The 26,941-nt window shown below is 35.2% G+C and overlaps 1 protein-coding gene across 2 annotated transcripts in view; it reads left to right on the top strand.

Moving 5' to 3' along the window:
- Positions 1-26,941, top strand: part of BRD10 (bromodomain containing 10) — a 105,507-nt gene that overhangs the window by 15,444 nt on the left and 63,122 nt on the right. For both annotated transcript variants that reach the window (XM_060155057.1, XM_060155056.1), the window contains exon 2: positions 14,111-14,311. In XM_060155057.1, the coding sequence (XP_060011040.1) occupies positions 14,111-14,311 (201 nt within the window). The remainder of the gene's footprint in view (positions 1-14,110; positions 14,312-26,941) is intronic.

The raw sequence follows: 26,941 nt of genomic DNA, 5'->3' as shown, positions 1-26,941 counted from the left end.
TTGTTTATCTTCTCAAAGAACCAGCTTTTAGTTTTATTGATCTTGAAAAACTAGAAAGAAGAGACAGACAGTATTTTCTTTTGCCAAATAATTTAGATAATACACTAGATTTAAATATGTAAATAAATAATTTAAGTTGGACTTCGTTTTGTTTCTTTAATTGGATAATTTCAGTCTTCTCACAGTTCTCAGAGGAAAAAAATTACGTTAAATACAGAATTTTACCAATTTAAGTTACTATATCTTCCAAGTTATTTTCTACAACTTTGTTTACCAGTAACCAAAAAAATGAATAGGACAAATATAATTAATAAATTGCAAATACATATTGATAATATCAGCTGGTTGTGTTTAATTTGACAGCTTGGTTTTTATAGACCCAAACCTGTATTTTTAACAGATGGATACCTATAAGAATATCATCTTAAAATAAACATCATAACATGCTAAATAAAAGATGGTAGGAACATTTTAATATATTAAATATGACATTATTTCATGGTGATCCACAGACCCATTTATATTCTCCAGTTTATCTGAATCCCTGATTATGATACAATTTCCAGTACATTAGTAAGTTCCTCTACTTACTAATTCCATGGTAAAGAATTTGGTTGGTAGTGAAATTGAAATCAAGTCTTTTTTTTAAGTTTTATGGCAAGTGTGTAAATGATAAGATAACTGAGATCTATTTTAATTTTTTATTAGCAGTTTAAGTCCTTTTTTACTAAGAGTTAACATTTATTCATTTCTTTCTATATGCTAAATACTCTGCTAAGCATTCTATTCAATACATGCTCTTTGAAGAAGATTTGAAAAAAATAGAAATATGTCAAAAAATAAAAATCACCTTTCCCATCAGATATCACTTGTTAGCCTTCTTTATCTCATCTGTATACATATGTATCATTTACTCTCATATACACACACAAATTCAATACAAAATTCGGATTTTCCACTTATAGTTTATATATTTTGGCATATATTCTGCTTATCACTTACTAGATTTGATTTTACTTGTTACTTGATTGTTGTGTGTGAATATTGTTACATGTAAAACTATACACGAACGGGAAAGCAACGGTAGGACCCTGTAGTGATGGTTTTGTTTTTTTTTGTTTGACCCTGTAGTTTTTTCTTGTAAGAAATTTATTTTTTGCCATGTGGATTAGCTATCTAGTGCTTTGTTTGGCTACCAACAACAACAACAAAAAATGACAAGACTTTTTACAAAAAATTTGCCTAACTCATTAAGAAATAGGTTGAAGCCATCAGTCATGGCATGATGAGTTTGTGAGATTTATAGTAAGAATATACCTTAAAACTATTTTAAAATGTTTCCAGTCACACACGTTAGTTCCTAATGTTTTCGTTACTTTATAACTACCCTTCTCAACAATACTTATGATTAAGTTGCCAATTTAGAGCAGGGAGTAGAGATAGCCTGTTTTGGCTGCCTTATTAAATGCTATTGTATGTTACTCTGTTTGAAAGGCTTTATCTGTATTAACTTATTTAATCCCCACAACTCTTGAAGTAATTAATGATTTACATAACCTGTTTTACAAATGAAGAAATGAGACACAGAAAAATTAATTTGCCCAAACTAATTAGTGGCAGAAGCTGGATTTGAATCCAGACTGTTTGGCTCCAGAGCCCAGGTACTTAATCACAGTGTTTGTTGCTTATGAGCAAGAGTTGAAGGGATTGAGAGAAAGGAGCCTTCTACCTGAAAGAGAGGCTGGGGAGAATAGGATCATTAAAGATTTCAAGGTGGAGGGAGTATTTAGATACTTGTGGTGGTGGGATTGACAGTATGTATTTGCAGTATAAATTATTGAAAATAAGTATGCATATAAAGTATAACAACTGTGAAAATCTGAAGGAAATAGTGTAACTAATGTACATGGACTTTGCTTAGCAATCCAGTGATTAGTATTTGTCTTATTGGTAGTTTATTAATTTACAAAATAATGTGTACACATCTTAGTGGCAAAAAATTAAACAATACAAGAAGTATTACAATAAAAATGTCTGCTCTACATTTTTCTGGTCCCCTAGTAAAATAGGCTACGACTGTCACTAGTTTCTTGTATTCAACTGGGTGTCTCAGTTTTTTGTTTTGGGGTTTTTTTTCTGTTTGTGTGAAGCTTTATTTTTTAATTGAGGTGTAAGTTGGTTTACAATACTAGTTTCAGGTGTACAACATACTGATAAAAAATTTTTATAGATTATATTTCATTTAAAGCTATTATAAAATATTGGCTATATTTCCTGTGTTGTACAATATATCCTTGTAGCTTATTTATTGTATACATAGTAGTTTGTACCTGTTAATCCCCTGTCCCCACAGGTAAACATTAGTTTGTTTTCTATGTCTGTGGGTCTGTTTTTGTTTTGTTATATTCATTCATTTGTTTTATTTTTTAGATTTCACATATAAGTGATATCATACAGTAATTGTCTTTCTCTGTGTGACTTATTTCACTAAGCATAATACTCTCCAGGTCCCATCTTTGTTGTTGCAGATGATAAAATTTCATTCTTTTTTATGGCTGAGTAAGTATTCTGTTGTGTATATATGTATCTTTTTTATCCACTCATCTGTTGATGGACACTTAGGTTGCTTCCATATCTTGGCGATTATAAATAATGCTGCTATGAACATTGGGATGCATGTATCTTTCCAAATTAGTGTTTTCTGTTTCTTTGGATATATACCTAGGAGTGAAATTGCTGGATCATATGGTAGTTCTATTTTTAGTTTTTTGAGGAGCCTCCATACTGTATTCCATACTTGCACCAATTTACATTCCCACCAATGATGTACAAGGGTTCCCTTTGCTCCACATCCTCACCAACATTTGTTATTTGTGGCCTTTTTGATAATAGCCATTCTGACAGGTGTAAGATGATATCTCACTGTGATTTTGATTTCCATTTCTCTGATGATTAGCAATGTTGAGCATCTTTTCGTGTGCCTGTTGGCCATCTGTATGTATTATTTAGAAAAAAAGTGTATTCAGGTCTTCTGCCCATTTTTTAATTGGGTTGTTTGTTTTTTTGATATTGAGTTGTATGAGCAATTTACATATTTTGGATATTAACCCCTTATCAGTCATAATATTTATAAATATTTCCTCCCATTTAGTAGGTTGTCTTTTCACTTTATTGGTGGTTTCCTTTGCTGTGCAAAAGCTGTTAAGTTTAGTTAGGTCCCTTTTTTTATGTTTTGCATTTGTTTCCTTTGCTTTAGGAAAGGAAATATTGGAAAGGAACTATTGCTATAGGAAAGGAAATATTAAAAAATTATTGCTATGAATTATGTCAAAGAGTGTTCTGCCCCTGTTTTCTTCTGGTAGTTTTATGGTTTTCCACCTTACATTTAGTTCTTTTATTTATTTATTTATTTATTTATTATTTGGCTGCATTGGGTCTTAGTTGCAGCATGTGGAATCTTTGTTGCCATGTGCAGGATCTTTGTTGTGCCATGTGGGATCTTTAGTTGCAGCATGCGGGATCTTTTTTTTTTTAGTTGCGGCATGTGGGATCTTTAGTTGCAGCAAGTGAACCCTTAGTTGCGGCATGTGGGATTTAGTTCCCTGACCAGGGATCAAACCCAGGCCCCCTGCTTTGGGAGAGCAGAGTCTTAGCCACTGGACCACTAGGGAGGTCCTACATTTAGTTCTTTAATACATTTTGAGTTTATTTTTGTATATGGTATAAGAAAATATTCTAATTTAATTATTTTACATGTAAGCTGTCCATTTTCTTCCAGGACCACTTATTGAAGAGACTGTCTTTTCCCCATTACATATTCTTACCTCCTTTGTCGTAGATTAATTAACCATAAGTGTGTGGGTTTATTTCTGGGCTCTCTATTCTGTTCCATTGATCTATGTGTCTGTTTTTGTGGTAGTACCATACTGTTTTGATTACTGTAGCTTTGTAATATAGTCTGAAGTCAGGGAGCCTGATACCTCCAGCTCTGTTCTTCTCTCTCAAGATTGCTTTGGCTTTCCAGTGTCTTTGCGTTTCCATACAATTTGTCAAATTGTTTGTTCTAGTTCTGTGAAAAATGCCATTGGTATTTTGATAGGGATTGCATTGAATCTGTAGATTGCTTTGGGTAGTATGGTCATTTTAACAATATTAATTCTTCCAGTCCCTGAACATGAAATATCTTTCCATCTTTTTGTGTCATTTTCAGTTTTTTTCATTAGTGTCTTAAAGTTTTCCAAGTACAGGTCTTTTACCTCCTTAGATTTATTCCTAGGTGTTTTATTCTTTTTGATGTGATGCAAAATGGGATTGTTTATTTCTCTTTCCAATAGCTCATTGTTAATGTATAGAAGCTCAACAGATTTCTGTATATTAATTTTGTATTCTGCATCTTTACTTAATTCATTGATGAACTTTAGTAGTTTTTGTTGGTGTCTTTGGGATTTTCTGTGTATAGTAGTATCATGTCATCTGCCACCAGTGACAGTTTTACTTATTTTTTTCCAATTTGGATTCCTTTTATTTCTTTTTATTTTTTGGTTACTGTGACAAGGATTTCCAATACTATGTTGAATAAAAGTTAGCCAATTCAAATTTTAACATGTTCAAAACTGAACTTTAGGTTTGTTGTTTTGTTTTCCTTTTCTAAGCCTGTTCTTACCTTCTGAGCAAATGACTCCACTGTCTGGGAAGTTGCTGTGGCCAAAAAAACATGATTTTTTAATTGATTCTTCCTTTTCACTCATTTCTCTTGTTAAGCATATCAACCATTTCTGAGCTTTCTTCCTCTAAAGTATATTTTAAATTTTGCCCATTTCTTTTCACTGTCACCACTTAAGTACAAACTATTATCATCTCTTGCCTGAAATACTGCTATAGTTTCCTGACTTGTTTTTCCTGCTTCTGCTTTTTCCTCCTTGAGTCCATTTTCTACCTGGCAGCCATGGTGAACTTTAAAAAAAATGTACATTGAGAAGTCAGAACCCTGCATCAAGCACTTCATTGGCACTTAGGCTATAGTAAGGAGTTTGGCTTACTGTTCTTTATATACCTACCAAGCCATTTCTCACCTCAGGACCTTTATACTTCCTTTTTGTTTTATCTAGAACACTCTTATTCCCAGGGTTTTCTTTGGGTTTCTGTTTGCTTATTTTTGTTTGTTTGTTTTGGTCATGGCTGGCTCCTCCTCTCATTTTCCTCAGAGAAATTATTCTTGACTGTCCTTCACAGAACTTATAGTATATTATAGTTAAGACTTATGTGTATGTATTTCTTTACTCTTTTTTTGTGTGTCTTCTTCCTAGCGTGTAAGCTCAGCAAGGAGGAATCTTGCCTGTAAGTGTTGATGCCAATACCTGTCTCAGTATCTATGTGTATTTAATATTGAATAAAGGAATAAATGAATGAATTAACAAATAAATGGATCTGTCTGGAATTTGTATTGGTCAAGGAGTGAGGTTGAAATCCAACTTTATTTTTCTCTCACATCTAGCTGCTTGTCACAGCATCACTTTTTTCCATTGCTTTGGTATACCATTTTTGTAATATATTAAAGTCCTGGTGTATTTGGGTCTACTTTTGAACTGTCTCCACTACTGTTAGTATGTCTAACTATTCAACTTCTGGTATTAAATTTATTACTGTGACTTTAAAATCCACTTTAATATCTGGTAGGATGAGTTCTCTGTCAAATGATTTTTTCTGAATTTTCCAGAAATGAAATTTTCATGTTTTTATTTTTACATAAGGTACTTTTAATACTTTTTAATAGTATAAAATAGTATTGTGGACTCAACATTTGCACCACCCATGTTTTGGTCACTTGGCCATAAGAAATATTTGGGAGATGGAGAGATCAGCCAAGATGGCAGAGTAGAAAGACCCTAAGCTCACCTCCTCTCATGAGCACACCAAAATCGTAACTATTCGCAGAACAACCATCAGTGAAAAAGACTGGAACCTACCAGAAAAGATCTTCTACTGCTAAAGACATAAAGAAGGAACCACAATGAGATGGAGTTGAATGATTATTGTCAAAGATAGAGATGTCTCCACGGAGGGAGAGATCTGACTTGGATTTTGAAGAAAGGAAGGGAGCTCACCAGATGATAAGGGGAAGAAAGAACAGAGAGACCGATGCAGAGGTGCAATACCAAGCAGCACATCTGGATAAGGAAATCATCTCCATCATTCCAGCATGGCTGGAAAATGCAAGAGAGCATCAAGTACCTGGAAGACAAAGACCACTGTCTTCTGAATCCCCAGTACCCAAAGCAGAGCCTGGCACCCAGAGGTGCTCAGTAAATGTTTGTGGAGTGAGTGAGTGATGGAATGACAGCAACGGGGCAGATAGAGAGTCCTGTAACCCATGCTGGACCTTGCAAAACCCAGAGGGCAAGGTGATAATTTAATCAGAAGAAAGATATAATTCAGAAATGACTTCTTAAAATATTTGTTTTTAGTTATGTGACCCAGTGGAGGTGTTAGCTAACCCTGTGGTGGTAATAATGTTGCAAAATATATGTGTATCAAATCAACACATTGTACACATTAAACTTACACAATGGTTTATGTCAATTATATCTCAATAAAGGAGGGGAAAATAAAATATTCATTTTTAAATTAAAAACGTGAGAGAACAGCAGGAATTACTAGTTTGTGTGGAATAAGAATGACATTCTTCCCATTCTTGAAATGCACAATAAATTAAGAGGTTGGTAGCATTGCTTATTTTCTGTGAACACCATAATGTCCACTTGTCACATCCTCCTAATTTCAGTTAAGTCTTCAGCTCTTGTTAGGTGCCTACATCTCTTTTTTATGACCTCTTATTTCAAGTAGGTAGAGGCAAGACTCGCCCCAGCTTTCCCATCTTTCCTCTTTGTGTCTGTGTCACATCTGAAAGTATCTTGAATTTACAGTGTCCTACTTTAAATCCTCGTCAGTACTTGGCAGATATTTAGAGGAGTTAGCCAAGAAAAGGAAGCCAAGCTATCTACCTGCCCACTTTGCAGACTTGTCACAGCTTTAGTATCTTCTAGGGAACATGAACATAACCAGACTGTATGAAAGATAAGGACCTAGGGAGCCCTCTGTTCTGCCTGTACTGAAAACTCATGACTGCTTCTATATGGTAAGGATTAGCTGTAGTGGTAGTAAAATGTTCAACAGAACAGCACTAACTTACTAAAAATGCTTATCAGAGTTGTTGAGGTTGGTAAGGCACTTCTCAAGTATCCTTCCTATGTAAATAAAAACTTTACATTTACCTTTGTCCCTTCCTTAAATTAGAAAGGCAAAATCAAGAAATGGAAATTTATTCTAAGCAGAATGTTTGGTTTTCAAAAAATTAGTTATGGTGGTCTTTGGTTGTTATTTAGGGGAATTATGTCACTTATTTGGTGCCGCTTCAGGTATGAACAAAGACTTTGAAAGATTTTTTAACTGAAAGATTTTTTAACTTATAATTCTTTGTAATTATTCCCTTATTGTAATTATTCCCTTGTTAGTTTTCCATACTAATGAATGCCTTCTTGCTTAATCCTTGGTTTTTACTTAGTACTTTTTCCATCTATCTGGAGAACTAAATAGTTTAGATCACTTGGTACTTAAAACTTTTCTCCTTTGGTTGTTATTGTGATGTTTCTTTTTTTTTTTTTTTTTTTTTTTGGCCACGCCACGTGGCTTGTGGGATCTTAGTTCCCTGACCAGGGATCGAACCTGGGCCCCTGCAGTGAAAGCGCTGAGTCCTAACCACTGGACCATCAGGGAATTCCCTTATAGTGCTGTTTCTTAACTTAAACTATTGTCTTTTGAGTGTTCCTCTTCTTTTGCTATGTTTTTCTTTATAATTATGGATGATCCCTAAAGTTATGCCTTTAGGTCATATCTCCCTATATTTATTCCTCTGTGGAGAGACTCTTTTTTATGACTTTCTAAGACTCTCAAATCGATATCTTGAGCCTTTCCTTTTGTTTTAGCTTCATATTTCTGTCCATAGAACTTTCCCAGCTGGTTGTGCAAGTGTTATATCAAAATGTTAAAAACTAAGTGTATTTCTAACCCAGGTCTCCTTCCCAATTTTCATATTTTTCTTTTCAACTTTAACATTTTTTTCAGTGGTGTCACCGTTGTTTCAACCCGAATATATGCAAACTGTCAGCATGTTCACTGCTGAATCCCTGTTGCTCAGTAAATATTTTGAATGAATGAATTTGAATAATATGAATGAATATTTTTCTTCTTAATTAGTATTTCTTTTCCACTCTTTCCTACCTATCTAAAACTGCTCTTTCTGCAAAGTCCAGTTTAAGGTCTTGATAAAAGAGTAATCAGATGGTATACAGAGGTTGAGTGAATAAGAAATGAAAAATATCACTTGAATTTCATAACTAGGAGGTCATTTGGGAAGAGGGATTTCAATAGAGTAGGTACATGCAAATGACAGTTTGAGATGTGAATGAAAGGTGAAATGGACCAAGATTTAGATGTGGCTCTTCTCAAGGGGAATGGTTTGTTTTTAATAAAAACTTGGACATGTTTATATGCTAAAGGCAACTAGCAGGTAGAGGCTGAAGATCCAGGAGATAGTTAATGAAGTAAAAATTCTGAAAACCTACTGCAGGATTAGTTTTTGATAAGAGACACTTTTTTCACTGCAATTTAAAGTGCAGATGCATTTTGTTTAGCTTCAGATAATTTTGTTTTTTGAGAATCAGGAAGTTAATCGAGCTCTTTCTTTAAAACTACCATTTTCTCTGTGAAATAAGTAATAAGCAAAGTCAACTGCTATATGATGATGGATAGTGAGGTGAAGTTTTTGAATAATGATGGCACTTGAAGTTGCTGTTATGGAGAACCGAAGAGGGAGTTGACTTCCTTCAAAGAAATAATCTTAGGCGAGCCCAGTTTAGGTTACAGTTAGACCATAAACTACAAGGTGGTGATTTTTTTCTCCTACAGTGCTTAGTAGTGGAGGTATAGGTGTGAAGGACCTTTTAGCTGAGATGCAAGAGAGAGAGAGGGTGCCTGAGACAGAAAGATAAACTGGTCAAGGGAGATGAGATAGAAGAGGTTAGTCGTATATGACGGTTCCCAACTTAGTTATCTATATGAATAGCTGAAAGAGGCTGAATTATGTGAGAGCAAATAAAGGAACCAAACAAGGGACTGGAGGTCTGGATGAAGATGAGTTTAAAATGCAAGGGGAATAAGAGTAACAATTGGGAGAATAGAAAGTAAAGGAGATCAAGTAGGAAATAAGTTTAAAAATCTGTGATAAATGCTTTTTTTTTTTTTTCCCTTTGGTGTGGATGAAGACTTCTTTGTTCCAGAACTGTTAGAGGTATCATATATAAGCTGGAGATGAGAGGAGTGGTCTCCAAACTTTTATGATCTGGCTTCTCAAGCAGAAAAGGTTTTGAATATGTACCCCTATTGTATGCATATTTATTTATAAATCATATATAGATTCTTCTGTACTATTATGCTTTATATATTATAAAACATTACATCACAATACATTAAACTAGATCCTGGAAATGAGAGATTAAGCATATTTTAAATTTTAAAAAATAATACTAATGTTATTTTTGGTGAGGGCATTTTGATACTTCATTAGTTTTGAAAATCTTGGTTTAATAATTGGCTGTAGCATTATCTAAAAGGCTTGTTTTAAGTTGAGTTTATTTTGGTACTTGGTTTTAAAGACTGTTGTAGTTCAGAGCTCATAAACATACACAAATCCAGATGGAAAAAGTGCATGACAGGCTGGGCTGACTACATAATGATGCTTATCTATCAAACAAGCAAAAGTTTTTGTTGAAATCCACCAACAAAAGTTCTGCCTTTCCTAATTTCAGTTAGTTGCTCTTGAAAACTAGTACTAAGTTCCTGTTGTGCTGGATAATCTTCATTTGCACCTTCAAATCTATTCTCCACCCTTGTGCACTATGCTCTGTGCCCCAGGAAGCTGATCTCTAAGGACTGTTATCAACTGGTCTGCCTTGTTTTCTGGCTTCTGATTGGGTTCAGTCAGTTGGAGGCACTGACAGAGAGGTAGGGATATTTATTCTAACAGCTTCTTCTTTGCTGGGCTTCAGTAACTGCATCATCATCGTGTGGCCCTCTTCTACAATGACAGCTTCTTGGTTCTAGTAACTATTCCCTCCCCTTTCCCTTTTGAGCCTAGAGTGATAATAATGCTCTCTAGCTAGTCCACGAGTGCTTCACCATCCCTTCCTAGTTTCCCTTAACCTTACCTGCACATTTGTAAATGGTGTCTTCATTAAACATCACCTCCTTTTGAATATTATCTCTTTCTTGTCAGGACCCTGAGGGCTATATTGCATTTTAATATTTTTTTTTAAGTAAGTGGGTTTAAAAAGTGACTGAAACTCTTCATTTGGAACATTTTAAAGCACATTAGATGATTCTGTTTCCAACTTTTAAGTGGACAGATAAACTTTTTATAGGTGACACTTCTACATTGTTTTGGTAATGTAAAATCATGTAATAGCGGAAACCTTTCCAATCATCTTTTTATAGTAGAGGATCAGTCCAAATATTAACCTTAAGTAAAACTTAATATCAGTTTACTTCCACCTTAATACTTATTTTAATAATTTTAAACAAAATTGCACCTCTGAATTCTGAAACTTGGAATGCATCAACACCACAGAAAAGACCTTTTCATGCTTTCTTTGTGAGGGAAAAAAAAAAGAAAAAGGGTAACTATAAAACTCAATGAATCAACCATAATTATTGCTTAGCTTTTGCTTACAGTTAGCAATCTGTTATTTTCAAACTACTGTCAGACTGATTTCATGGAATAATTTTCCTAATAGGAAGGAAAACTTGAATTTTGGGAAGGGGGAGTTATTTTAGTGTATTATTTGATTGCTGATTATCTGACAATTCTTATCTGGAGGTGAGACTTATTTTCATCTTATTTTATTGCCTTTTATTCTCTGATGTATGAAAACTCAAGTACTAGTTAGTAACAAATGTTTAATCAGTGTTCTTTTACTGTGGACAAAATAGATGAGTAGAATTTTTCAACTTTATGTGTGTAAATTTAAAATGAAAAATAAATGGTTTGGCTTGTATCCTTCCAAATACTATATCTATATACCACAGTTTGAGGCTCTGAAGGAACAAAACAAAGTGCTTATCCTCCTGGAGCTTTCATTCTGGTGAGGATATGGATAATTACCAAATAAATAGATAATTAATATATGATAAGTAACATGAAGAAAAAGAAACAAGAGTAAAACAATAGAGAATGACAGGGAATCCTTTACAGGTTATGGTGATCAGGGAAGTCCTCTCAAATATGGTGATACTTGAATACAGATTTGAATGAAGTGATAGTGCCTAGCCATACAAATATCTGGGGGAAAGTGCCTTACAGGAGAGAGATCAAGTGCAAAGCAGATGTTGGTGTGACTGAGAATAACAAGGAGACTTTTGTGGCCAGAACACAAAAAGCTAAGGTCAGAGTAATAGAAAATAGGGTCTGAAGCGGTAGATGAGGGCCATATCATACTAACTCTTGTAAGCCATCAGAACTTTGCATGGTATTTTAAGTATAACTGGAAGGCTTTGGAAGAGACAGAGCAGGGCAATGACATAATCTGATTGGCTTTTTAAAAGGATTACCTGGGTTGCAGCTTGAAGGATAGACTGGAGGGAGATCAGAGTAGAAGTCAGGAGACGTGTCACAAAGAGATTGAAGTAAGCTAGGTGAGAGTTTGAACATGTACACAAGCACACACTACTGGATGCCATATGTATGTTTACATATACTTGTATATAATTCCTTTTGGGGTAAAAAATATATTTTACCCCAAAACAACTTCTTTACATTCAGCAGTGTAATGTGGACATCTTTTATAGTGAGTACATACAGATTTACCTGTTGCTTTTAATGGATGATGATATTGCATGTTGTGATGTACATGACTTTATTTAACCTGTCTCCTATTGAAGGACATTTGTTTCCAGGTTGTTCTTTTTGAATGACAAACAATACTTTGTGTGTGTGTGTGTGTGTGTGTGTGTGTTATTGCTCACAGTTGTGGATATATGTCTATAGGGTAAATTCCTAGAAGCATGATGGGTCAAAGGATATGTGCACATTAAATCTTAATGATTATTACCAAATTGACTTCCAAGAAGGCTGTGCCAATTTTACATACCCGCTAATGTTGCATGAGAATTTTTTTTCCTTAGACCCTTTCATCTTTATGTATTGATACAAGAGAAGCATCATCGTTTTCTTTGTATTTGGATTATGAATGATAAATATCAAAGCTTATAAATTCTTATTTCTGATGAGTAATAAAGGATATTAATTCCTCTTTGTTATGAGAAAATACTGTTTAAAAAAGTAGTTTATAACTTCACCATCTCTACTTATAAGACTGAAGTTAAAGGGTAAAATTTAGTTTCTGACTTGTTTACATGACAGTTTATAAGCCATATGACTTAATATTTCCCTCAACTCTCCTTATCCCCAGTGCTCTACATACCGTGTAACCTCTGACATGTCATCACATTTCAGTGTAATATTGTCCATTAATGTTCTTTTCCATTAGTATCGATGACGAAATAATTAAAATTACAGAACTAGTTAGTTCGCCAGTGTGAACACTATGCTAAAATGAACCCAGGTATACCCATTCAGTATCTGTTATTGCCAGTTTATTTTCCTTGGGCCCACGTTCCTTACTCCCAGCCAGTTAGCCACTATATAGATGTATGCTGTTGTGCTTAAAAGATCACAGCCTGAAACAGTATGGATAGATTAGCTCAAGTTCTTTAGCATTACTAGAAAACCAGTTTAAAAGTTTATGCCCTGCCTAAAGCTGAATTAGTTAAAATGTTATCTCATAATAAAGAAAACACATAATAGTGCCACAGTTCAGTAGAACCTTGCAGTCATACTATTCACGGGACCTAGATGGCCTGAGAGTAAGAATGTTATAAAGTTACTCTAACTTAGAGTAATAAACCACTGTAAATATAGTCCAAGATGGACAGGAGTTTGATTATATTTCATGTCATAAAGGTTTATGTTTCGGTGAACCTTTAGCTTATTTTATATTACAGAAAACCTGTGCCTATAGGAAAGCAGGAAAATATGACTACAGGTTCAAATTTTAATTTACATAGATTCTTATCCAGCATATTGAATGCTTACTTTAAGATTGACTTGATTTTACCATTGTAGAAACAACATGTACAAAGCCTTCAGAGGCTCTGGGATGTTTTGCAGAGGTAGAACAGCAGATATTTTCCCTGGTGCTTTTTACGATTAACTCATATAGATTTACAATTAACTCATAAATTCAGGATTCAGTTTTTATTCTAGACTTAAAATTTTATAAGATTAACGTTTCTTTCTTCAGTGTAAATAGTTTTAATCCAAATTTGTTAAGACAATTTATGGATAATTAAGCAAACTGCTAAGAAAATTTTTCATCCTTATCTTTAAGCATTAGACTAGTATCTTAGTGTAATAATAAATATCATAGGGTAGGGAGACATTTATGGTGAGGTTGAAGAGGAAATCTAGATTCCTAGGTTCTTTTTATAGTTTAGTCAGAAGGTTTCTAAATTTACAATTATATATTGTAATGCTTACAACTTAAAATTATATATTGTAGTGCTTCATTTGTTTATAATTACTGCAAAGTGTTTGTATATCGTAAATTTTCTCTCCCAAAATGTTTTTGTGTGATTGTATATTTTTCCATAGTAATGATATAGTAGTATGAAATATATGAAGAGATGTAAAGATAAGCTACATTTAATTTTGCAAACAATAAAATTTTTTCATTGAAGAGATCTTTAATTCTTAATTTTAGTGCTTCAATTTTATATTTTTTTAATGTAGGGAAGAGACTATCACTCAGACTGACTTTATGACATGAGTAAGGAAAATTAGAAATTATGTAGGGAGGATAAAAATCTGAAACATAGGTAAGCAAGGTTTAACTAAATTTTTATGTAGTTAGCAAAAAGGATTCATCTTAAGATGCTGGTTAAGGGGGTTTATTGCTTACCCAGAAGATTTGACCTGTGAATTGACTTATTCTTCTCCAAGGCACTTGAGAGAAAAGACAACGATAGCAGTTACATCTAGAGGCTATTATGGATTGGAGGATGAGAAGGGAACTGCATGTACTTCAACAAGGCGCCGGTCAACACCACGAAGTTTGGCAGGCTTGACAAGTGGAGTTTTTGAATCTGTAATGGTTCAAGTTTTGAGACAGGAAGAACAGCTGAGAGCAAAAGAAGAAAAAAGGTAAATGCTAAAAAAAAAAAAAAAGTTGAGTTTCATGTTGTTCAAATTTTCAGGAACTACATTTTAAAGAGTAGTTGTATAACTTTTGTGTGCCCATATCAAATTTCTGGGCCCATTTTAATAGTGTTCCAAAATGCATTCTCACCTACGTATGAGTTAGTACTGAAATATCACAATGATATTTGTTTCAAAATAGAGTTTTAAAATTTAAACCAAATTACTTTGAAGCTATACAAAAATAATTTGTATGAAAGATTTCAGGGTGCTTTCTAGATTTCTGGAAGTAGTCTTAAATGAATTATAAATTTTAAATGAGAGGAATTTTATGTAGATTCATAGAGCTTTAGAATAGAATCACAGACCTTTAAAGTTTAAAATTAGGAGAAACTCCAGAGACTGTGTAGTTCAAAATGACATATAGGTTCACTTCTGCCAGTCCTCCATTGGTATTAATTTCCTGGATAACTATGCTTACTCTGGATTCATCAGGAAAGAATGTTGTGCTCAATTAGTGTTACCTTCTAGGGTCTGGGAGCATAGAGATGGATGACACATCTGTAATTTTTTTTTAATAGCAAGAGACTAGGGCCCAGAGAGGTAAGTGATTATTGAAAAAAGACTGGTGATTTTTTTTTTTTTTTTTTTTTTTTTTTTTGCTGTATGCGGGCCTCTCACTGTTGTGGCCTCTCCCGTTGCGGAGCACAGGCTCCGGACGCGCAGGCTTAGTGGCCATGGCTCACGGGCCTAGCCGCTCCGTGGCATGTGGGATCTTCCCAGACCGGGGCACGAACCCGTGTCCCCTGCATCGGCAGGCGGACTCTCAACCACTGCGCCACCAGGGAAGCCCCAGACTGGTGATTTTTATACTAAATCATATCTCAAACTATGTTAGGAGTGATTGCTGACCTAATAGGGAACTACTAATGCTACTCAAAGGCAATTTATAATATATTGTTGCTCCTCTTATAGTAATAAATTTAGCTTGCTTTGATATTTGTAGGATTAAAATTCAACCTTGAGACTTTCTACCACCATACTTTTTAATAGTAGTGGTTAATTGGGAACTCACTGTGAAATACTTTTTTTTTTTCTATAGAGCCTCATAGAACTACTTATGCTATAGGAAAGAGGGTTTTATGGAAGGGGATAAGGATTAATCTGACAGTAGTATGTAATACATTGGAATAGAGAGGAATTGAAGAAAAGCAAAGCTTGTAGGAAGAAGGCTGTAGTAGTCTAGACCTCCACTACTGGTAACCAGAAATAGGGAGAAGGTCAGATTGTTCTGGGAACAATCAACTGTACTTAGTACCTTCCTTGACATAGGGGGAACAAAGGAAGAGACAAAGAGGAGTCAGGAGGTAGTTGTAATAATAGCAATAAGAAGAAAATTAAAAAGAATGGTTAACATTTATTGAGCAGGACTATTTGCCAGGTTTAGCTCTGAGCACCTTGTATGTATGTATTCAGCATTTGTCCAGAGGCACAGAGACATTAAGTAACTTGCCCAAAGCCAGGCAATTTTTGAGTGGTAAATTTAAGATTGGAACCCAGGCAGTTTGGTTATAAAGCTTGTGCTCCTAAGCAGCATGCTGTCCCTGTGACTTAAATATGATGGAATCAGCAAAGAAAATAAAAAAGCTTTGAGTCCATGGTGTGGAGAAAGATCAGTGAACTGCAGTTTTTAATAAGTTGTTTGAAGTGATGAGGGAAGCATTTAAGCAATTAAGTAGAAATGGCTAGTAAGAAACTAGAGATATGACTGAATCTTTTTCTTTTCTCCAATTTTACATATATTTATCTGTGTCCTGTGCTTAACATCAAATAAACATAGGTGAATAAGACATGGGAAAAAATCCTTCATTAAATGTCTAGTGACTATGATAATTTACTATGAATTAAACTTTCTCTTTGAGTACAGTGTTAACCTTTTCTTTTTTAATTAGAAATATTTTAAGCACGGAGCAACGAATAAATACAATTGTAATAAAGGCCTAGATGCCCACTACCCAGCAATTTTTAAACAAAATAAGCATAGTTTTAATCAAGATTTTCTGTATTTTTCTTCTGTCCTCAGGAGAAACCACTTTCCAGACTTTATCATTCCCATGTATTTTATTATTAAATTTAAAGAATTCTCTTATATATTCTGGATACAAGTCCTTTGCTAGCTATGTATATGCGTTGTGGATATTTTCTCCCAGTCTGTGGCCTGCCTTTTCATTTTCAGTGTTTTTTGAGGAAGAGAAAATTTCATGCTTTTGATGCAATTGTAAATCATTTTAAAATTCAGTTATATTTTGTTGCTAACATACAGAAATACATTTGATTTTTTTAAATTGATTTACAATGTTGTGATAGTTTCAGGTGTATACAGGTCTGTTTTTTAACATTCTTTTTTTTTAACATCTTTATTGGAGTATAATTGGTAACAATGGTGTGTTAGTTTCTGCTTTATAACAAAGTGAATCAGCTATACATATACATATATCCCCATATCTCTTGCATCTCCCTCCCTCCCACCCTCCCTATCCCACCTCTCTAAGTGGTCACAAGCACTAGGCTGATCTCCCTGTGCTATGCGGCTGCTTCCCACTAGCTAGCTGTTTTACATTTGGTAGTGTATATATGTCCATGCCACTCTTTCACTTTGTCTCAGCTTACCCTTCCCCCCCCCATGTCCTCAAGTCCATTCAAGTAGGTCTGCGTCTTTATTCCCGTCCTGCCCCTAGGTTCTTCAGGACCATTTTTGTTTTTTAGATTCTATATATATGTGTTAGCATATGGTATTTGTTTTTCTCGTTCTGACTTACTTCACTCTGTATGACAGACTCTAGGTCCATCCACCTCACTACAAATAACTCAATTTCGTTTCTTTTTTATGGCTGAGTAATATTCCATTGTATATATGTGCCACATTTTATTTATCCGTTCATTTGTCGATGGACACTTAGGTTGCTTCCATGTCCTGGCTATTGTAAATACTGCTGCAATGAACATTGTGGTACATGACTCTTTTTGAATTCTGGTTTTCTCAGGGTATATGCCCAGTAGTGGGATTGCTGGGTCATATGGTAGTTCTATTTTTAGTTTTTTAGGAACCTCCATACTGTTTTCCATAGTGGCTGTATCAGTTTCCATTCCCACCAACAGTGCAAGAGGGTTCCCTTTTCTCCACACCCTCTCCAGCATTTATTGTTTGTAGAATTTTTGATGATGGCCATTCTGACTGGTGTGAGATGATATCTCATTGTAGTTTTGATTTGCATTTCTCTAATGATTAGTGATGTTGAGCATGCTTTCATGTGTTTGTTGGCAATCTGTATATCTTCTTTGGAGAAATGTCTATTTAGGTCTTCTGCCCATTATTAGATTGGGTTGTTTGTTTTTTTGATACTGAGCTGCATGAGCTGCTTGTAAGTTTTGGAGATTAATACTTTGTCAGTTGCTTCATTTGCAAATATTTTCTCCCATTCTGAGGGTTGTCTTTTGGTCTTGTTTATGGTTTCCTTTGCTGTGCAAAAGCTTTTAAGTTTCATTAGGTCCCATTTATTTATTTTTGTTTTTATTTCCATTTCTCTAGGAGGTGGGTCAGAAAGGATCTTGCTGTGATTTATGTCAAATAGTGTTCTGCCTATGTTTTCCTCTAAGACTTTGATAGTGTCTGGCCTTACATTTAGGTCTTTAATCCATTTTGAGTTTATTTTTGTGTAGGGTGTTAGCAAGTGTTGTAATTTTATTCTTTTACATGTAGCTGTCCAGTTTTCCCAGCACCACTTATTGAAGAGGCTTTTCTCCATTGTATATTCTTGCCTCCTTTATCAAAAATAAGGTGACTGTATGTGCGTGGGTTTATCTCTGGGCTTTCTATCCTGTTCCTTTGATCTATATTTCTGTTTTTGTGCCGGTACCATACTGTCTTGATTACTGTAGCTTTGTCGAATAGTCTGAAGTCAGGGAGCCTGATTCCTCCAGCTCTGTTTTTCTTTCTCAAGATTGCTTTGGCTATTCGAGGTCTTTTGTGTTTCCATACAAATTGTGCAATTTTTTGTTCTAGTTCTGTGAAAAATGCCATTGGTAGTTTGATAGGGATTGCATTGAATCTGTAGATTGCTTTGGGTAATATAGTCATTTTCACAATGTTGATTCTTCCAATCCAAGAACATGGTATATCTCTCCATTTATTTGTATCATCTTTACTTTCTTTCATCAGTGTCTTATAGTTTTCTGCATACAGGTCTTTTGCCTCCTTAGGTAGGTTTTTTCCTAGGTATTTTATTCTTTTTGTTGCAGTGGTAAATGAGAGTGTACCCTTAATTTCACTTTTGGATTTTTCATCATTAGTGTATAGGAATGCCAGAGATTTCTGTGCATTAAGTTTGTATCCTAGTACTTTACCAAATTCATTGATTAGCTCTAGTAGTTTTCTGGTAGCATCTTTAGGATTCTCTATGTATAGTATCATGTCATCTGCAGACAGTGACAGCTTTACTTCTTCTTTTCCGATTTGGATTCCTTTTATTTCTTTTTCTTCTCTGATTGCTGTAGCTAAAGCTTCCAAAACAATGTTGAATAATAGTGGTGAGAGTGGGCAGCCTTGTCTTGTTCCTGATCCTAGTAGAAATGGTTTCAGTTTTTCACCATTGAGGATGATGTTGGCTGTGGGTTTGTCATACATGACCTTTATTATGTTGAGCTAAGTTCCTTCTGTGCCTACTTTCTGGAGGGTTTTTATCATAAATGGGTGTTGAATTTTGTCAAAAGCTTTTTCTGCATCTATTGAGATGATCATATGTTTTTCTTCCTCAGTTTGTTAATATGGTGTATCACATTGATTGATTTTTGCATGTTGAAGAATCCTTTATATAAATGTCAACTTTCTGTTTTCACTCAACATTATGTGTCTGAGATTTAACTGTGTTGAATTATTTCATTCTAGTTTATTTCACGTGCTAGTATATAATATTACATTATCTGACTGTGTTACAGTTTATCCATTTACCTGATAAGATGTACATTTTGGATTATTTCTAGTGTTTTGTTATTATGGAATGCTGCAGTAAACATTGATGTATGTGTCTTCTTTAAGGATGGAGATACAGATAGATGTGTGTGTATGTGTTCATTCTACTTTGTTTTTAATTTTATTTTTCTTCTTTATGTTTTGACTCACTCAACCCATTTTTCCCACTTCCCACCCTCCTCCTCTAGCAACCACCCATCTGTTCTTTTTTTTTAAGATTCCACATATAAGAGAGATCATACAGTTTTATCATTCTGTGTCTGACTTTTTTCACGTAGTGTAATGGCCTCAAGGTCCATCCACATTGTCACAAATGGCAATATTTCCTTCTATTTTGTGGCTGACTAATACTCCATTGTGTATATATACCTCATTTTCTTTATCCATTCATCCATTAGATTGTTTTTATATCTTGGCTGTTGTATATAAGGTTGCAGTAAACATGGGGGTACATATTTTCAAGTTAGTATTTTTATTTTCTTCAGATAAATGCCCGGAAGTGGAATTGCTGGATTATATTGTAGTTCTATTTTTAATTTTTTGAGGAGCTGTCATACGGTTTTCCATAGTGGCTGCACCAGTTTACATTCCCAACAGTGCTCAAGGGTTCCCTTTTCTCCACATCCTCACCAGTACTTCTTATTTTTTGTCTTTCTGATAATGGTCATTCTGAAGGTGTGAGGTGGTATCTCATTGTGGTTCTAATTTGCATTTCCCTGATGATTAGTGATGTTGAGCATCTTTTCATATACCTGTAGGCCATCTGTGTGTCTTTGGAAAAATGTATATTCAGATCTGTCCATTTTTTAATCAAATTGTTGGTTTTTTGCTATTGGATTGTATCAGTTTTTTTATATATTTTGGATTTTAGCCTCTTACCAGATACATGATTTGCAAATATTTTCTCACATTCAGTAGGTTGCCTTTTCATTTTGTTGATGGCTTCCTTTGCTGTACAGAGCTTTTAAGTATGATGCAGTCACACGAAGTTATTTTAGCTTTTGTTGCTTTTGCTTTTGTTGTCAGATTCCAAAAATCTTTACCAAGACCTATGTCAAGGAGTTTACTGCTTATCTTTTTCTTCTAGGAGCTTTATGGTATAAGGTCTTATGTTCAAGTCTTTGATCCATTTAAGTTAATTAATTGTTGTATATATTGTAGGAGAGCCATCAAATTTCATTCTTTTGCATGTAGCTGTCCAGTTTTCCCAACACCATTTATTGAAGAGATTGTCCTTTCCCCATTGTATATTCTTGGCTCCTTTGTCATAAATTAATTGACTGTATATGCATGGGTTTATTTGTGGGCTCTCTGTTCCTTTCCATCGATCTGTGTGTCTGTTTTTATGCCAGTACGCTACTGTTTTGATTACTGTGGATTTGTAGCATCATTTGAAGTCAGGGAGCAGGGTCCTTCCAGCTTTCTTTGGTCTTTCACCTCCTGGGTACTTCATTCTTTTTGATTCAATTGTATATTCATTCTGCTTTTAATCTTATGGTCATGGCAGATTCTTCAACGTTTTTTGGAGTGTTGCTACACTAATATATTCTTCTTAAAGTTGTTGTGAGGAGGTTATATTGATAAAGTAGTTACCATCATTACTGATAAAGTAGTTACCATCATTATTGGTTTTGTTTTTAAAAATTAATTATTTTTTAGGTGTGTTGGGTCTTTGTTGCTGTGCACGGGCTTTCTCTAGTTGCAGCAAGTGGGGGCTGCTCTTCATTGCCATGCGGGCTTCTCATTGCGGTGGCTTCTCTGTTGCAGAGCACAGGCTCTAGGTGCGCGGGCTTTAGTTGTAGCATGTGGGCTCAGTAGTTGTGGCTCGTGGGCTTTAGAGCACAGGCTCAGTTGCTCTGTGGCACGTGGGATCTTCCCAGACTAGGGCTTGAGCCCATGTCCCCTGCGTTGGCAGGCAGATTCTTAACCACTGTGCCATCAGGGAAGCCCTCCCTCAGTCTTAAGTGCCATCATTGTCCAATATTTTAGTTCTTTCTGGTTCTTAACTGTCCAGCTGTTGCCACAGTTCAAGTTTTTATCCAAGAGTCTATCCTTTTCTCATGTTATACTTTCTTCATAAGTCATCTCATCCATTCCCATACCACCTATATACAGAAGACTCAGATATATGTCTCTTGCCCAAACTTCTCTAAGTTTGAGACCTAATTGCATATTTAACATGTCTCTGGATGTAGTATCTATCACTGACAGTATCATTGTCTCTCATCTATCAGGAAACAGGTGGCACATTCAAAATGAGAAAATTCAAGGAGGGTTTATTTCAAAAGAGATTGGATTATAGCTGAACATTAAGACATGAGGCTGTTAACCAGGGTGAGCAAGAGGGTGTAGTTACTGGTACCCATGAGAGGATTACAAACAAGAGGCTATTGAGATGATACCTTGTGTTGAAGGACACAACTCCCCCCCTTTTATTTAAGTCCATTTATAAAACTTTTATTCCACTTATATGAACTTAATACATGTGTTCTTAACAATTATGCTTGTATTGTTCATGAAAATTTAGCAAGACATTAAACAAGACAGCCATCAGCTCAGGTTATTTCCCTATTAACTATTTTTACAGCACATGCATGTTAGGTAAATACCAAAAACCTCACAGAGAGGAAGCCAAGGGAATAAAGTACTTTATCCTACTTTTCCCTACTTTCCTGTCTTTATCTGGTCCTTGCCAGGGCTCCCTCAACTAAACCTAAGGAAAGCTAGTTTATGACGTTGCCTGCTGATACAGTTAAACTACACAGTGAAGGGTAGAGAATAGATCTGCAGGCAAACAAAAGATATTTGCTATAGATATCTTCTTCAAATTGATTACATCAAAAATTAATTATGAAAGCATAATGCTTACACCTAAAATTTGATCTCACTGTAGTGCTCCCTATCTTTATGAATGGCACCAGTATCTATTAGATTATTTAAATTAGAAACCTAGGATTCATCCAGGACATCTTCCTTTCCCTTATACACAAATCAAATTCATCCCCAAATGTTGACAGTTTTATTTCCTAATCTCTCTTGAATTTGCTACCCTCTATCTTCTCTGCCTTCATCCAGTTCCTTAATCTCTCACTTAGGCTACTATAATCTTTTCTTAATTGGTGAAACAGTTGTCCTCCTTCCATTCTGTTTTTCACATTAAAGCTAGAATGAACTTTTCCAAATGCAAATTTGATCATGCCACTTACCTTTTCCCATTACTTACACCTCCCCAAAACAAAGCAAGTCAAGTACACACACGAACTTTAATGGCTTAATATAGTTTATAAGACCCTGCTTTTACCTTTTGGCCTCACCCTATCTCTCTAATCTCATCATATGCCTTTTTTCGCCACATTTCTTGCTATCCTTGCCACACCTGCCTTCTTTTTCTGTCTTCAGTACCAAGAGAGCGTTAACTTTATGTGCATCCGAATTTAGAGTTTACATAAAAACACATGTAAAATGTATCAGGAATAGTGAGACTTTTTCTTTTAACCTTCGTTTTCTAAATTTTCTAAAATAAGCATGCTTTTCTTTTATAATTGAAAATATGACAAGTATTAAAATTTATAAAGTGCCCCATAACTAGTGAGATAGGCTGAGTCTTTTAAATGTCTTTTGAGCCTCTCACAAGATTTGTTTTAAGTCCTTAGAAGGAAAATGTGACATTTAGTCATCAACATGTGGTATGATACATGGGAGTGCTAAACAAAGCCTCCCTCTCTATGTACAATTAATTTATCATAATCTATCATGATAATTTTATCAATCTATCAATTCTATCGATCTAATATCCTCTCGAGAGCTAGTCAGAGACTAGCTGAGAATATAGCTACTGTAAAATTTGGTCTGGAAGGGGCTTTGAAAACATCATAAAGAAAGGTCAGATTGGAAGACAGGGAAGATTGCAAGGATCATATGATTACAGTAGTTGTGCTTAAGACCTGGGCGTAAGCTTCTCTCTTTTTTTGTTTTGTTTTTTGATTAAAACTTTTGGCATAAGAAGTGAGAAAGTAAAGTTTTCCTCCTGCTAATTAGCTTTAAACAACTTTTTATATCAGAAATTCAAGTTGGCAGCAAGCTGAATAATTCTAGTCCATAGTATAATATGGTAATACTTCAGTTAACTGATGGGCATCTGATAATTTTTAGGTGACCATCTGGACAGACATAAACCTAAGAGTAAACTATTTTAAAAAATCTTTTAAGTCCAACAGTTAGGTCTCTGATTTGTGATCTATTCCAATTAAAGGAAGGGAATCCCTACTCTATATTTTAATTTTTATACAGTAGGTAGTCTCCCTTTTTTGTACAGTATATGCCGTACAAACCATGGTTTCTTAAATCAGATTGCAAAAATCCAAAATCCTGGCATTCCTATACTACTATCTTTATTTACCTGGATGCATTGGAAACCAGTGCAAAGGAGATGGCAGATGATATGTGTTGAACAGAAAGGAATAAACATTGAGTAAGGCTTGGTAGTCTGGCTGTCTTCAGGTAAATGCTGTTAGGGCAGCAGCCTATCTTGGGGCCGATTAGTGTACAGAGGCACTGTTGATTTAGAAGACAGCAACAGTACAAGTCAAAGTTCTGGGAAAATTGAGTGAAAGGGCTGGTTAATGTGTAGTTGCTGGAGGGAACTCCCTGGCGGTCCGGTGGTTAGGACTCCACACTTCCACTGCAGGGGTTCCGGGTTCGATCCCTGATCAGGGAACTAAGATCATGCAATCTGCGTGGTGCAGCCAAAAAAAAAAAAAAAAAAAAAAGTGTAGTTGCTGGAATAGTCTTTAAGCTACTCATGACCACTGCATTTTGTTTATAATGGTGACATTGAGCCATTAAGGAAAGATTAAATTATATTTTATATACTTTATTTATTAAGCAGGAACATATATAATACATTTTAGATAATATTTTAAAAATAAAATTGTTAAAATTGGAAGTTAGCTCTCCTTAAGTAAATTTCAGTTAATCTGGAATATGACATCATTAGGTAGCAGTTTCAATCATTAATGTCTACTCTAGCCATATTAAAAATATTGGACCTCTTCACCATTCTTTTTTTGCAAAACTATTTGGATTACTAGAAATAGTGTGCACGCTTTTGTACTCATTTCACATGTTTGTCTAAACTTACTGGTATTTTATTGATTTGGAAATCATTGGAGTTAAAGTAAAAATGTTTTCTACATTTTTGTGAATTAAAAGCTGTGGGCCTTCCCTGGTGGCGCAGTGGTTGAGAGTCCGCCTGCCGATGCAGGGGACACGGATTCGTGCCCCGGTCCGGGAAGATCCCACATGCCGCGGAGTGGCTAGGCCCGTGTGCCATGGCCGCTGAGCCTGCGCGTCCGGAGCCTGTGCTCCGCAATGGGAGAGGCCACAACAGTGAGAGGCCCGCATACCGAAAAAAGAAGGAAAAAAAAAAAAAGCTATGACTTATGATTAAGTGATTTATTTTCAAATTCTCTATAACACAAAATAACAATGACTTAATGAAGTAGACATTTGTCATTTGTGACCACCCAGCATTTTTGAAGAGCTGCCCAACATTTTGGTAATTTCCCATGTTGTAAGTCCTGACTTCCCAAAGCAGATGCCAGAAAATTTATATTCTCATACCCACTCATAGCTAAGGTAGAGGCCTGTGACCAGTCACGCTCTTCTCACTTGAAATTGCTTGGGACCAACATGAGGTGGCAGTCTTGGGCAGGGAAGTTAATCTTTTGGCAAAGGTGGTGGTAGGAGCTTCTAGTTGTTCTAGCTTCCTAGTATCAGAAATGCTAAGTAGTAGTGGAAGTCTAGTTTTTTCTGGAGAAGCTCTCAAAGTGTGGTTGGGATTCATATCTTCATATCTATTAAGTTTGGCTCTGTTACCCTTAACAGAGCTTAATTCCTTCTCTACTTTAGCTAGAAGAGATTCTGTTGTTGGTAGCTAAGTAAGAAGCTTGACTGAACACTTAATATGAATGGTTGGTTTTCCTAAAATATAATATTGTATATTGCTCATTTTAGAAAATGTAAATAAATGTCATGCTTTCCTTTTTCATGCTACCACTTTACATACTGTGTTGTATTGTTTTTTCAGTTAATGGATTATTTTGGATTACAACTTCTGTATATGTTTCTTACTAGATTGTAAACTCTTATTTAAGAGTGTGGTCCATGCTTTCACCTCTTTGTATTCTCACATATGGTAAGCATTCGATAAACTTTATAAAACTAGTAAAGTTAGGATACTTTAAAACATAATTTTCTTTTGTAAAGCTGTTCACTTGTTAGTGATGTTCTTACCAAGTTATACCTGACCAAAATAACCTTAGGCACAGCTTCTGTTCGTATTTTACACAGTAACAGGTAAACATTCTTGAAGCCAGTAAGGAGCAACTCAAAAATGAGAACTTGTCCAGGAAAAAAAAAATGGGGGAACACTTTTTTGTTGTTCATTTGGTGATGTTTACTTTTACTTCCAGTTTTATTGAGAAATGATTGATACACATCACTGTATAAGTTTAAGATGTACAGCATGATGGTTTGACTTACATATATTGTGAAATGATTACCACAGTAGATTTAATTTTACTGACCATCTCATATAGATGTAATAAAAAGAAAAGAGGGACTTCCCTGGTGGCTCAGTGGTTAAGAATCCACTTGCCAATGCAGGGGACACGGGTTCGATCCCCGGTCCAGGAAGATCCCACATGCCGAGAAGCAACTAAGCCTGTGCGCCACAACTACTGAGCCCGCATGCCTAGAGCCCCTGATCCACAACCAGAGAAGCCACTGCAATGAGAAGCAAACACACCACAACGAAGAGTAGCCCCTGCTCGCTGCAACTAGAGAAAGCCCGTGCGCAGCAACGGAGACCCAATGCAGCCAAAAATAAATAAAATAAATTTATTAAAAAAAAATTTCTCCTTGCAATGAGAACTATTAGGATCTGCTTTCTTACTTTCCTATAACTGTTTTTTTTTTCATTAGTGAATGTGGTTTTTATAACTATCCTCAGGCATTCATATAGCATTGCCCCAATACTGAAGGCTTAATTTTTCAAGCTAACATTTTAGAAACATGTAGCACTCTATCTGATTTTAGTACAGCACTTCAGAACAAATTTTTAAATTGAGAATAATTTTGAAAGCTCTTTTTTATTTGTCCTTATGAGCAGAGTGTGGTTTTCTTCGGCATTTTGTAATACAGTGTTTTTTTTAATGTTTTAATTATATTTTAAGTGTTTGACTAAGTTTTTTTAAATTGGCAGATTATAGACGTTAACTCTAGAGCTCTTTGGCAAGCTCCCATTCTGTATATACCATACTGCTGAGGATTGGGACAGAGACTCACAGCTCTACGTCTAAAGGATTATTCTGTGTTACGCTGGCCTACACCAGACCAATCTTTGTTTCTCTTTCTCCTGCCTCTTCAGTACTCATGGTCTAAGGCTAGAATCCATCATTCTCCCTTGAAGGGTTTAGTTTATAGGGAACAGAAGAGTGAGTAGCAGCCCTTGAGTAACTCAGGCAATGTCCACATTTGGCAGCATCATACCCCAACTAAGTCATGGCCTTTCCAGGCACCTGAGCCAACACAATTTGTGAATTACT

Source organism: Lagenorhynchus albirostris, chromosome 7, assembly GCF_949774975.1.
Source record: "Lagenorhynchus albirostris chromosome 7, mLagAlb1.1, whole genome shotgun sequence".
NCBI classification, from domain to species: Eukaryota; Metazoa; Chordata; class Mammalia; order Artiodactyla; family Delphinidae; genus Lagenorhynchus; species Lagenorhynchus albirostris.
This window is presented reverse-complemented; position numbering and strand designations above follow the sequence as displayed.